This window comes from Rasamsonia emersonii (genome assembly GCF_000968595.1).
Source record: "Rasamsonia emersonii CBS 393.64 chromosome Unknown ctg1118621760567, whole genome shotgun sequence".
Lineage (NCBI taxonomy): Eukaryota > Fungi > Ascomycota > Eurotiomycetes > Eurotiales > Trichocomaceae > Rasamsonia > Rasamsonia emersonii.
The window spans coordinates 15279-29083 of NW_013562903.1; the positions used below are offsets into that span (position 1 = coordinate 15279).

General features: G+C 50.3%; 5 protein-coding genes across 5 annotated transcripts; 3 read left to right on the forward strand and 2 right to left on the reverse strand.

Annotated features, from left to right (window-relative positions):
• Positions 1-953: 953 nt before the first annotated feature.
• T310_7596 (uncharacterized protein) lies at positions 954-2224 on the forward strand (the record flags this gene model as incomplete). Its single annotated transcript, XM_013469613.1, has 5 exons — positions 954-1097; positions 1156-1308; positions 1521-1673; positions 1727-1852; positions 1907-2224. 5 exons carry the CDS (start codon positions 954-956, stop codon positions 2222-2224), a joined length of 894 nt encoding a protein of 297 aa, XP_013325067.1.
• Positions 2225-4922: 2698 nt separating this feature from the next.
• On the forward strand, positions 4923-6123 carry T310_7597 (uncharacterized protein; the record flags this gene model as incomplete). Its single annotated transcript, XM_013469614.1, has 2 exons — positions 4923-4976; positions 5179-6123. The coding sequence occupies 2 exons, from the start codon at positions 4923-4925 to the stop codon at positions 6121-6123; spliced, it is 999 nt and encodes a 332-aa protein (XP_013325068.1).
• A 751-nt stretch (positions 6124-6874) lies between these two features.
• On the reverse strand, positions 6875-8291 carry T310_7598 (Uncharacterized protein; the record flags this gene model as incomplete). The annotated part of the gene is made up of 3 exons (XM_013469615.1): positions 6875-7316; positions 7411-7961; positions 8022-8291. The coding sequence occupies 3 exons, from the start codon at positions 8289-8291 to the stop codon at positions 6875-6877; spliced, it is 1263 nt and encodes a 420-aa protein (XP_013325069.1).
• Positions 8292-9259: 968 nt separating this feature from the next.
• Positions 9260-11012, reverse strand: T310_7599 (FHA domain protein; the record flags this gene model as incomplete). Its single annotated transcript, XM_013469616.1, has 3 exons — positions 9260-9838; positions 9903-10002; positions 10051-11012. 3 exons carry the CDS (start codon positions 11010-11012, stop codon positions 9260-9262), a joined length of 1641 nt encoding a protein of 546 aa, XP_013325070.1.
• Positions 11013-12941: 1929 nt separating this feature from the next.
• T310_7600 (Vacuolar protein 8) lies at positions 12942-13805 on the forward strand (the record flags this gene model as incomplete). Its single annotated transcript, XM_013469617.1, has 4 exons — positions 12942-13115; positions 13190-13310; positions 13365-13478; positions 13527-13805. Coding segments are annotated over 4 exons (688 nt in total), but the record flags the coding sequence as incomplete, so codon positions are not given.

Genomic DNA, 13805 nt, shown 5'->3' on the forward strand with positions numbered 1-13805 from the left:
CCACAACACATGAAAATGGTGGACTTATCTCGCATAGTCCAATGATTTCTTCATACCTGAATTACGTATATGCTAAGTCGCTCTCCCCTACCAAAAGACGGGACCATCAGCATGTCAAGGAAGCATCAAGTAGGTTATTGAGACCTAGGCGAATTCGCCCAGATTTGAGGGGAAGACTGTAGATCGGCCTTCATTTACCGAGACAAGGATGTTCCTGCAGCAACGTTCGGATAACGTGACGAGATACTGAGAGCCGCAATAGTAGGGAACTGTTCGCCACAGAAGAATGCAGCGGCCCAGTGCGTCATGTGACATCCGTAGCCGTGCCCTAAGCCCTGGTGCGGGTATCAGGTACGCAGCGGGTGTAACAACCTTACGACCGGCCTTACAACCTTTCTCTTCCATAATAACTATAAACGCCTATAGGTTATTAGCCATATCCTTAATCTACTTAACAGTCATTTTATCTGGCTTATACCTTATTTTGTTTTTATAAATCGGATACTATTACTTCTAGAAAGTCTTTAAGCTTTTCTAAGGTAGGTAATCCCTTGACTCCTCTGTTCTTTCCCTAATATTAGTTGTAATGCTAGCCAAAAAAAGGCTTTAAAGGTACTAGACAGTTTCCTTAGTCACAGAGAGCATATACAAAAAATTTAATTATCGCTTTAAAATTAATAGTTTCTGGCCAAAAATAAAGTATTACTCCGTATAATCCAAGCGTTTCTTCCCTTTCTAACGCGATGATGGATCCTCAATGCTAACCCAGATACGATGTCCCCCACTAAACTCGATATGCCTTAGCGCCATCTCACCACCCGTCACCTGCGCCCTGCTTGGTCGAAAGCATTCAATCATGATAAGCTTGGCAGTTCATGCATTAAACACCGTCAGGACCCTTAAGACTGTCTTTTCTTCTCTTTCGCCTTTTCCGTCTCTTAGACTTGTCCCATATGGACACTCTGGAGATTGAACATCTCATTTCCGAATTGACGGACCTTGACCTTGCTGTTTTACTCTCCCTCGTTGCCCAGGAGCACTGTCTTATCGAGACAACGGAAGACTGTATCGACGATGTCTCCAAGGAGCTGGCATTGGTACTGTCTGCCGCATTTCAGTTGATTCCGCTGCCTTGGCTGACAACGTCATATGTAGATCTGCCAGAACACGTTTGGTCTATCATATGCTCTTCTTGACTGCTCCCAAGAGACTTCTCTTGACGACTTCAGTAACGGGATCGTAGCTCCAGATCCTGTGGCGACAGGGCGTCATTACTCTCCGCATCTGACACGGCATGCTGCTGAATCGGTAAGATGTCTCCCATTGAATCATTTCTTGAATGACCGTTACATGCTGTGGGGAGCCTTTTACTTGAGAATAGTATGACGAGATATTCTTATGTTGAACTCCTTGAGTTAGCTGGCATATCCTCAGTTTATTTCCTTTTGTTAGCATAAAGATAACTACATGGATCTGGAGTTGCCATCGTTTTTCTCTGTCTTACTGACTCACTCCATCAGAGATACTCTTCATTTAAGAACGCTCATGGTATCCAAGAGCATTCCATGTCTCCCGTCAAAGACAATTATCTAGACGAGAGGAAAGTCGTGAATGTTGTAATTGCGAAGAACTTTAACCGCACTCATGACGATATTCAGATCCAGGCCCTTGAGGTTTGTTAATTGGTTCCTCCAATTGTTAGATACTGCTAACCTGCAACGAGTAGTTGCTACGGTCGAGGAGGATATTTACCAAAACAGCAGTTCACAGCACGCCGAAAGTCTTTCTTTTTATACCTGTGATTGCCTCCGATGGAAGCGGCACCCAGAATCTTCCTCTGAACAGACACTTAGTAAGTTATTTTCTTCTGAGGGTTGCCGCACTTTAGCATGCTTACTTCTTGTAGAACGACCATCTTTTTCTCTCACACGTTCATGAACCAGAGCATGGGTATCCTAACCTCGAAGATGATGATGCCTGGGTATCCGATGATCAAGCATCTATCTCCTCCGTCGTTCGGAAGCCCAGCGTAGACGTCCACAGACGAAGTTCCAGGCAATATAAAATTGATGAGGAGGTGGCAAAGGAGCCCTTCGATGCACATCTACATAACTGCATGGCTGACGGATTTGGTAGATCATATCAAAGCTGCGCTTGGCTAGGGACAACGTTTTTGTCTCCGCAGAAGTTGTTCGCTATCTGCAGAATATCGTCGTTTTTCTAAGGCTAAATCGTGCTGTTTCCGGGGGCATATCTGCCAAAGCAACAACCCATTTCCTTCTTCTCGCCAAGTCAGTATATGGTACTTGTCACTCTGTCGAAGACGCTCACTCACAGGTCGACTAGATCTCTCGCCCCCTTGCACGGTGTAAACTATCTCACACCGTCAATAGTCGCACTTGCAGCAAAGAAAGTATATCGTCATCGAATCATGATCGCTTCAGCGGATGAAGACCGCAGCCTACAGTATGGCAGTCACCGAGATGCGGTGTCCCGGCTCCTAAAGGATATCAACACCGACGCAATCATTGATAATGTTATAGGGGAAGTTGAGGCCCCATTGTGAACAACCATCTGCATGACTTTAATGTGCATACACGGATGAATATGGCCATGCCTATCGGATCGGTTTCGAGTGCCCTGGACTATGGTCTCTTCACGGTCTTTTAACTTGCAGCAACTGGTGAATTTCCGTTTATACCGACCGAGCTTCAGTATGCTGCAATGAAACCACGAAGAAACTGGCCATTGAGCATGAATATACTGCCAGAAACCGATTCCGAACCTTTCTTTCCCTACATTTTCTCTCTATATACGGATCAACATCCCGTATTTTGGCATGGTGGCACAAGGCTCGCATCCTCCAATCCTCGCCCCTGGATGATCTCCAGCTGCTCTGCAGCAAATTGCATCTCTCCTTACAATAACATCAACAATCCTCATGTGTCAGAAGGCTCTAATCGCCAGTCCGGGTGCCGAAATAATCTTTGATACTGAATACAAAACAACATAGTGATGTGCTGGGAAGATCACGGTATGGTCAATACACTGCTCTCAGTCTGTAGAAAGGTATACAGTTACTGACATCTGCCTACTGGTGTCCATAGAATCCCTTGTTCCTCACCAAGAAGGGCGTGAGTCTGTGATGGAAGCAGTGCATATGCTTCTGTCATCAAAGACCGGCGGAGACCTTGCTCAGGAAATAATCGGGACTTTCTCCCAGTGGTATTGGTATTGGTCATGGTGAAAAGCAACATCATGGAGTGTCGGCAAATGGCCGGTGTGCCTAGGTGAGCTCTATGGTAGAGCTAATCAGGAAGAGCTTCAGGTCATGCTGAAGCCTTTTTACTTGTGGCTTGAGCAAACAGAGAATATGCAGCTTGTTAGCATAGGTCTCCAGGCCATAAGGGTATTCTTTGAGGTTGATACGACCAAGAAAGAGAAGAAAGGCCACTTTACAGTTAGAGTGCTCCCCTAACTTATTGACCCCTTATCACAGATAATGAGAGTAAGCACTAGGAAGTCCTATACTTTGCTCTGCAGCTCATTATAAAAGTATGCAAGACTATGCCCTCTATTGTGTTCAGCAAGGATTGCACCAGCATCTAGCTAAGCATTTGATAATTACTCTTCTATCCCCATGCTTGGATCAAGACTTGTACAGCAAATCTTATTAGGAGCTGGTTCTCCGATTTGGCCAAGACCAATGTATCCTCTGGTTATGGGCAAACCTGGGTCTGGGGTTGTGGCACGCTGGATGTAGATCCTAGAACAACGTATCAGAGATATGTTGAAATCTTCTGGCACAGAATTTCCACGTTCTTCATACGGTCATTGAATGTCAGATGAATTTAAGGATTTTAATGACACCAGTAGGTGGTTCAAACGCCCGAGATTGAAGAAACTGAACACTAAGCATTATAGATCCTACAATATTATGCTGGGTAGGGAGGCTTACGCGAACAATAGTAGCCATCAGTGACCATGGAAAGTTAGGGGGTTATCACAGCAAAGCTTGAATTCGTCGACAGCTCCCACGCGAAGTACTATCGATTGCCTTGCATCGTCTAAATGAGGCCGTCAATACGGACTTGAGAGCGATTTGAATATGCCTTCCTCAAGGGAAACAGGACTGCACTTGAGATATATAGTATTTTTTTACTATGTATATTTCTTTTTTTTCTTTCTGTGTTGTTCTTTGTTGTCTCAGCAGTGTGTCTCGCTGAGCCGCATTGCGCTTATTCTGTTTCTTACTGCCAGTCCCTTACGGAAAATCAGCGCACGGCCAGGAATTGATAATGAAAGTTGACTTACCTTTTCCCAGAACCTGAAAACTTTGTAAAGCTGAAGCTGTTTACGGCTACAAGACGGTTAATCTGGTGTAGTATTTGCTCTGCCAAAGATCTTCAAAGAGCAGGAGAGTGAGTAGTCGACTTCTTCTGAAATGCTTCACTTTCCTGCAGGAAGCTTGTATCGTAGACGTGCTTGCATTGTCTCGCCTGTCTGAACCATTGTTCCATTCTGGTCCTGAGCTTGACAGGCAACACATTGGGTGCACTTCAAGTGAAGACAAACAATGTCTGAACAATTGTTCAAAGGTCAACAGCTGAGAATACAATTGTGCATGTGGTGAATCAAATGCCCGTACCTTCCCAGTTCATCTCACACAAACAAAGGCACATTGGAGGGGGCCCGCCTCAGGTCCTTATTGAGGTGAGTGTCCCTCCTTTTGAGATGAATCGGCCTTCCATCTTCCAGTGAATGCTACAGTAGAGAGACTACATAAAGACGACCTGGTGAGAACGACACTTTCGCCTCATCTTACAAACACCTATCTTACAACTCTCCCACAGCCTGCTCAGAACGATATTGTATCAGCTTTCAAACATTGCCTCTCTTACAACCTGCTCAGGTAGCAGACCATGTCAGCTACGACAAATGTCAAGTTGAACGAGGATGGTGATCCCATCTTCCGGGTAAGTCTTTGTTTATTTTGGTGTCTTTCGTCTGATCTGATGGAGTGCCACCTACATACGACTGCTCTGGATGTGATGCTATGAGCAGTTTCTGGTCCTCCATCGAGCTGCCTGCTGTGTCTCCCTTTTTCCTTTTGCATGGAATATCCTATTATATTCAGTTATGTCTGTTGTCTACTCTGCTGATGCTCTACTTAATTAGCTCTGTGAGGTGAACCTGCCGAAAACGTATCCTCGACATGTGACTGGCAATCTCAGAGCGAAATACAACTATCTCTTCACCCAATACTGGCAGCTCAGAGAACTGTGGGATGTCCAGCTTAAGAACCACAGAGACCATTGGAACATCCAAGCCGCATATGACTTTTGGTGCGAGAACGGCACAAAGACGATCCATGGAAGACAATTTGGATGGAGTGAAGATTGGCTGATCGAGGCCATGGAGAGCGTCAAGGCCGAACTGATCGATCTGGAAGACGCTGGAAACCGCATAAAGACGATCAAAGCAGTCAACAGGCTGACCATTGACCGGCTCGCTTTGTCGCGGGTGACTCGCACTCAGGATGAGGACTTGAAGAAAATACGAAGCAAAGACTCCTCCAGCACGGGCACTGAGCCCCAGTCTCCAACTCACAAACCTCGTCGCCGTCCGTCGCTCCATCACGATGCAGAACCGAAGAAAACGAACCATCGCTACAACACCCGTCTTGTGGGCTCATCACGCGAGGATCCTATCGTCATCGAACAGGACTCTGACGACGAAGGCGGTCCTCCCCATCGTGGACGCCAGAGAAGAACGCGTTCCCCGGCGAAGGATCCATCTCAGCCTCGACGTCCTCCCATACAACCATCCGCTAACACACGAGTCCGTCGTCAGAACCATACACCTGAGCGCAGCCACGCCCATGCACCGCAGACGCCTGTCAAGCAGCGTCGTGGCAGAGGCAGCATGAGTTCTCCGTCATCTCCGAGCAAGAAGAGAGCACGCAGTCGAGACGGCAAGGATCCTGGTCGCGTTCGAAAGTCACCGAAGCGCAAGGCGGGTAGCAACGCAGGTAGCACGTCGTCGTCTTCTGACTCGAAGTCGTCCCCATACAGTGACAGCAGTGGTGAAGGAGGTTGCCCTCTCCTTGAGAAGGGAGCCTAAATTGGCAGGTTATTACTGGGAAGTTCATTGGTGCTCATGCTACACGACACATTTGACATAAACATGATGTCTTTCTTCTATGTTGTACTGTACTGTACAAATCATTTCTCTGTATTCTGTTTTCATCCAATTCTTGTCTTTTTTTTTTCGGTTGAGAATCATATCTTTCTTCTCATCACCATCAAACATACATGTATTGCTTGATTTGACTTGACGTTGACTAATTTTGAAAAAAAAAAAGAAAAGAAAAAAAAAGAAAGAAGGCAAAGCCTTGGCATTTATTGATTAGTTAATTAATGACATACAATATTCTCATATTCAAGCTCATGAATTCAGATGAAAGGGACAAACATAATCTAACCTAACCTAGGTAAGATATATATTGACATGACATGACATGACATGGGATGAAGGAAACAAATAGACTAATTAAATATCCATACACCATCATCAATGTCTCGTTTATATAAAATAGTTGCCGTGCTGGCTGGCTTTGGTGGCTTTCTTCGAATGGATCTTCATTAACTGCTTGGACTGATTCAATCATTCAATCATTAGATCATTCAAAAAAAAAGGAAAACAAAAGTTCCTCCTTCAACTAACTAAATCCACCTACCTCCCTTCCACTTCTCCTCCTCCTCTTCCTCCTCTATATATTTTTATGGTATTTATTCCTTTGGATGAATCAAGAAGGTAAAGCGAGTGAGCTAACTAGCTAACTAGCTAGTTAATACTTAGTTAGCTACCTGCCTCAGTTATCTGCCCTCGGTGAAGGCCGTATTCTGAGAAACATATCTCCGGGGTTGTATTTGACCTGAGGAGTAGCAGCAGCAGCAGCAACAACAACGCTTCCGCCGTTTTCTGCATGCTGCTCCTGCTGCTGCTGCTCCTCGCTACTACCACCATTAGGCGTCGTTTCCGCCTTAACAGCCATCTCTGCCGCAGCAGTCGTCTTCCTCCACTCCTCAAGGATAACGTCCAGCTCAACGTTGGCATCCTGGCAGATAGCGTCCATCTTGATATCGTTGCGGTCGTAGCCAAAGGGGTCTTCGAGCTGCGAGCCGATGCCCTCGATGCCGTAGAGGGTGAAGATGACGAGCGTGACGATGGGGACGGCCCACCAGCCGAGCTCGTCGACCATGGCGAAGGGGAGCACGCAGCCGAAGAGCGCGAGGACTTGTTTTTGGTGGATTCTGCGGCAATTAGCAGGCATGTACAGTACATGTACAGTACATGTATGTACATGTATGTACTGTAGGTAGACTGGTGCTATATGTAAGGACTTACAAATGAGCCACCGGAATCGGAGTCAGTTTGATAGTCTCCATCTTGCCAAAGGCGTCCGTCAGCGTGTTCAGCTGCGCCTGCATCTGGCTGGCGCCCGGAGCGTGGAACCAGCCGCGCTCGACGCCGCGCTTGATGAAGCTGTCGACGAAGAAAGTCAGCTGGAAAGGCAGCGCCAGGCCGTCGTCCTCATGGCCCTGGAGACCGACGGGCAGCAAGCTGGCATAGACGGGGTTGAAGACAGAGGCGCCGTCCTCGCCGATCTCGTGGCCGGCGGACCCCAACGCCCAGGCGGCGCCCCATTCGGCGCGCAGGTGGTTCTTGACGGCGTAGGGCAGCGCCATCAGGAACTTGACGGTGCGCTCGACGTCTTGCTTCTCGTCCGCCGTCAACGGCCGCGCCGTCGTGTAGCTGTTGGTCAGAATCGTGCGGACGAGATTGCGGATGCACGTGTTGATTGTCTGGATGCCGTTGCGCCCGTCCCAGAAGCGGTTGTACGAGGTCTGGTTCCGGAAGACGAGCATCAGACCGACGACGATGGAGAGGGAGGGTATCTATTTAGAACTGTTAGTAAACAACGAAGTAAATAAATCCTCCGGAAGGAGCATACTCACTATCGTCGAAGGCAACCCAACACTCTCAAACACATACTTGTCCAGCCAGACCACAAACGCAGTGAAAATCGCATGCCAGATGACGGGCACGATGATGGCGCCGTGCACGGCACCCTTGATGAAGCGAAAGACCAGGGGCCATCGTCGAGGCTTCCTCCGACTCGTCAGCAGCGAAGGATGCGTGCCGGTCCGGTGGTGATGTCTGCCGTCGTCCAGTCCCGGTCTTGGAGTGCTGGCAGTTGGGGTTGTGGGTTCGCTGATGAACCGCATTGCTGAGTGGTATCAGTAAACAGTACTCTGTCTGCCAGTAGTGATGGCCCCGCCAAATGAGGTGGTTGTTTGCAAACTATATATATACAGAATATATCGAACTCAATTGATCACCACTGCTGAACACTACTGAAGTAAAAAGAAGACAAAAACAAAAACCAAAAACTGGAACACGCTGCCTTGGACTACAGACTACAGATCCATCGCATGTAGTTACGCGGGTCAAGATGAAACTAAATTAGCTTCGTCCGGTGGGGGAGAGGGAGATCTGATCGTCCAGTAACTTCGATTGCTCTCCGCACGTCGATCGATGGTACAGTAAATTAAATTTAAATCAACTTGGGGGGAATATTAATTTTATTTGAATGTGATCAGCCAACCAACTCTCAGAATGGCAGAGCGTGCGGAGATGCCAAACAAATAAAAAATACCTTCTGGCAGGATCCGACGTTGAAGTCTAATAAGGTTGTTATCAACAATCACAGCCCTGGTCCATTAAATAAATGTACAGTACAGTACAAAGGTACAGTAATACAGACAGACAGACAGTACATACAAGAAGAACCCCTTCCTGGATCTTTTGAAATCTCACAAATCCCTATCCCAAAAAAAAAAAGTAAAGTTCGAAAAACAACCTTCCCTCTGTACTTTGTTTGTCTCGAAGAATGCAAGCCAAAGGTCAAGTGTCGACAAGTGTCGACTCGACGATGCAAGGGCCGTGTCTTGTAGCAAAGCAGGGTGATGTATAGAATTGTGAAAAGGGACGAAGAAAAAGAATTGTTGGATCGCTATTAAATAAACCATTGTGTAAAACGCGGCAGGTGGAAAAAAAAAGAAACCTCGAAATGCAGCCATTTGTTCAAACCTGATACGCCGGAATAACATGTAATCGCCCAAGAACAGATGTCCCCGGCGTATACGCCAGGATTGGGAATGCACAACACAACACAGCAAATGACATGATATTCTCATAAACGTCCAGCCCGGCCATCAAAGGCCAGCGGCCCGCTGTCGTTCCTAGGTGTCATCGGGTTGTCTTCAAAGGTCTCAGCACTGCCAGGAGTGTCGGAGCGGCGTTGCGACTGGCCGTGTCGGGACGCACCTGACGGCGTTTCGGTCGGTGATAATCGAGCCGGAATTGGGATATTGGCACTTCGGCCGTTAGGCTCGTCTTGCGTGGTACCCGCGCTGTCCGGATTTTCCGCTTGCTGCCCGGATGTTCCTCTCTCTTCCAGCCGCATGTTCTCGGTGACGGCAGCCAGTTCTGCGTCTGATGAATGTGATGCACCGTTCGCCTGCGGACACTGCGATCCCCGAGTCTCTTCATTCTCCGGATTGTTCTGCGTCCCGGAAGGAAGCTCACGACGTGTTGCCCGCCTCTCATTATCGGAATCGTCCGAGTCGTCCACTTCGGCACTCAGATCGGTCCAAGCACGACAGTTGGGGCACTGAAACATGGGGTAATCTGGGGTGTGAAGCAACCGGCGAATACACTTGTAATGCCACACGTGGGCACACGCCGCCATGAACAGACACTGATACGGTCTCTGTGCAGAGAGAGCGGCATTAGCAACGCCTTCTATCACCGTGGTAGAACGTCGATCAACCCACCAGAACCGACCCCAAACAAATGGAACACTCTCGACAACCCGAAAAATCGTCAGCAGCATCGCCCTTGCCCAGGTTCTTGATCAAGGTTTCCGTGTTTTTGCTAGAGGCCTGTCAGTCATGACCTGCAAAGACCAAGGGGAAGACGGACTTGAACTCGTTTGGTCTCTGTTGCCAGCAACGGTTACACTCGATCCGTATCCGGACGCATCGAAAGATCATCTCCTCTCCGCCGCGGAAATCGATACCCAGCTGGACGATATCGCCGTCTCGAACCGCATACAGCCGGGACTCCATGTTGGGCTGACTCAGGCGCATTCGGTTCAAGAAGGTCCCCGACGAGCTCCCTACATCTTTGATATACCACTGTCCGTTGGAGTAGGAAAACTCGCAGTGTTTCCGGCTGACCACCTTCGACTTGAATCCGATGGGGGCGTCTGACGGCTCAGTTGGGTTGGCGACCGGCACACCATCTCGCTCGGAGTATCGTCCTACACGGATGACCGAGTTCTCGGATGGGAGGGTGCGGGACATGGGCGAGAAAGGCAACGACGGCCTGCCAGGGTTATGGGGGTCTTGGTAGGCGAAAAACCGGATCGTGGCCTCCTGTTTCGGTCTGGGGGCTGCGGAAGAGTTCTCCGGCGCTGCTGGGCGATCGGGGGCATTTTGGGGGGTTGCACTGGACTGGCCATTTGTCGAACCTGGACTGACTGAGGCGGAGGCGTCGCCCGCAGCAGAGGCCATATTCTGTACCCCGTTTCCTACTTGCTGGCTCTGCGGCTCATGCGACGGGGTGGAGGATTGCGAAGACTCGGACGACGGTGGGTGAGCACGAGCACTTTCTGCGGCTGTCGGCGACTGGGGAGTAGCAGACTCGGAGGAAGCACTGGTCGAGAGCAATGGCGAGGAGAGGCCGACAACGCGAGACAGGCTGTTTCGATAGCTTCGCGGGTTGGCAGAGGAGGACGACGAGGAAGCAGACGAGGAAGAATGCGGGGTGAGATAGCTCTGGGTGTAGGCGCGCAGCTGGCTGAGTCGGCGGAGGCGACCCGCACGAGCGGTCGGCTGGGCATCCGATGCGAGGTTCGGCGGCGAGGCAGCGGAAGCAGACATGGACGAACAACGGGCAAAATTCGGCGGACTCGAGTCGAAACACGATGTCTTTGCCGCCTATGCTACCCAGACGACGGTCGTATCGTATGTTCGCAGAGAGACAGAACCCGAACCGGCGGGTGACTGGGCGGCACGAGACGAGGATGTACAGTACAGGATACGGACTGAGCGAAGGTACACGATTTCAGACGACCATGGCGAGCACCAGCACGGTGCCGTCCAGCATGACCATGTCTCTTGTCCCACAGAACTCTACAGGAGCAACAGGCGAAGGCAGACCCTGGGCCTGGGGCGATAGTTATAGCGAGCTACTAGAGAAAGGCACTATTAACACCTTGGAGGGCGGCCCCACAGGCCGGTCACCGTCGCCTCATGGACAGCAACCTGGGGAGCGGAATTTGCAGCTAACGAATAGCTCAAGGCGGAGCTGTTAGACGGTAGACCTACGTACCTAGGACCGAGTCCTTACTGCGTAATTGCTCACTCAAGGGCATTTTGCCGGGTGGATGGTCTCTCTATCGCGGCCGGTAATCCAGCACACGAGAGGACAACCTGCTCATGTGAACCAGGCGGGGTGCTGGGGTGGCAAGACAGTCAATCAACTGATCACCGTCAGTGCGTATGGCTGGGTTGCCTCGCCGATCATCCTTCGTCTGCCGTCCATATTGAAATACGAATACTTCTACTGAAGGCCTTGGGGATTGGCGAACAGATGCTGACCACCTCCATGTCTACTGTGAGCCTCCGGATAGGCACGTGAGATGCAAGAACCGTTCTAGATCGGAGATCGGACTGGATGATCTCTTCAGGGCAGAGACACCTCCTTCTCAGTATGATCTGCCCTCATCATCAAGCCTACGGAGTAAGCAGATATGACATACAACTAGCAAGCCGGGAATTTTGACCGGTTCTCGGTCGATAAACCTTGCTCTCGGCATTCCTGAGGCATGTCGGGTCCACAAAGGTTATTATTCCTTCCACCAGTCGATTGACCCGGTGACTGTGAGACTGCAAAGAGTCCATTCAACGGTTTTGAGTCTTTGACCTGGTTGGAAGGGCCTGATGGTCGACAGGTGGGGATGGCCTAGTGCTATCTCTGATGCTATCTGAACAGATCAGCAGCCTTGCAAAGGCTCAGATACGAAGGCAAGAATGGGAGGAGATATACTTCTGTCATCCTCTGTAGACGTCTGTAGAGGCTAGAGCACAGTAGCGGCCACTAACAAAGTCCTGCATCATTATTGCTTGCTGTCGCTGAAGAAGAGGCTCTAGTGGCTCACTTAGCTAAGACATGATGCCGTTGCCGGGCAAGAGTAAACACAGTGCGTTGCGCAGCTGCCGGATGCTGAGGCAGCTTGCCCAAAAAGTCATTGCACGGTCGAGGAGCAGCAGTCGGGCAGCCTGTATTGCCGATCGACTATCTATCGATCGATTATCGTCGATAATAGCGTGGAATGCGTAGGGTGATCGAGGAGCTGGGGCCGTTGAGCGGGCCGCGAAGACTTCACTGGAGGCTGGTCACTTCACTGGTTGCAGCGAGCTAGTCGACCACCACCGCTGAATCACAAGAACATCCTCCGCCTCCTCCACCATGACGACCTCCATCGTCGTCTCCCCCTACTAAATAAACGTCTTCCACGCCCCTCCAGCCCTGTCGCTGAATCCCTCTCCTTCCTGTTCGAATCACGCGGCGGCGCCTCTGTCCTACGAGCCGTCTCCTACATGCGTCCCGCCCGTCGTTCGTCCTCCGTCTGCTCGGAACCCGCTCGCCTCGTCCTCGCCTCTGTCCCGCTGCTGCTCCGTCGACAGACATAGCCCTCTGCCATCAAGCATTGTGTTGCAGCCCTTTCATTCACTCCTTTCCCTCCCCAGATCGGTCGTGTTGCGCGTTTTCTCGTCGGGTCCTGCGGGACTGCGTCCAGCCACGACATGACTGAGATCGGGAACGCATGTCTGGCCTGTCTGTCGGCTGTCGACCGCTGGTGCCATATCAGCGATTGTTTGGCACCCTTCAGAGGCCGTTCAAGGGAAGGCATCTATGAGACGACCTTGGCCGATAGTGAGCGGGAGGCTGTAGCAGACCTGCTTCAATACCTCGAGAACGTACGATTCCTGCCTCTTCCCTTCTGGTTGCTGTCTATGAAGCCTGGTGACTAAGGATGATCTCTTCTCTACAGCGTGCCGAAACCGATTTCTTCTCCGGGGAGCCTCTTCGAGCGCTGAGCACGCTCGTCTACTCCGACAATGTCGATCTACAACGGAGCGCCAGCTTGACCTTTGCAGAGATCACAGAACGAGGTCGGTAGCAAGGGCATGCCAGCCGCCTTCTCTGGTGCTAATCCATGCCTCCAGATGTGCGAGAAGTGGGCCGAGAAACCCTCGAACCCATCCTGTCTTTGCTTCAGAGCCCGGATATCGAGGTGCAGCGGGCAGCCAGTGCTGCCCTAGGGAACCTTGCCGTCAACTGTACGTCGTCCATCACCTCAACCATATACAACGGCTGACGAGGAGCAGCGGAGAACAAGGTCCTGATTGTAGCCCTCGGTGGTCTCACCCCGCTGATCCGACAGATGATGTCCCCCAACGTCGAGGTGCAGTGCAATGCCGTCGGCTGCATTACGAACTTGGCAACACACGAAGACAACAAGTCCAAGATTGCCCGGTCGGGTGCTCTGGGCCCGTTGACACGGCTCGCAAAGTCCAAGGATATGCGTGTCCAACGTAACGCAACGGGGGCTCTCTTGAACATGACTCACTCTGGTACGCCAGGCTCCTGCCGTATCCCCCCCCCCC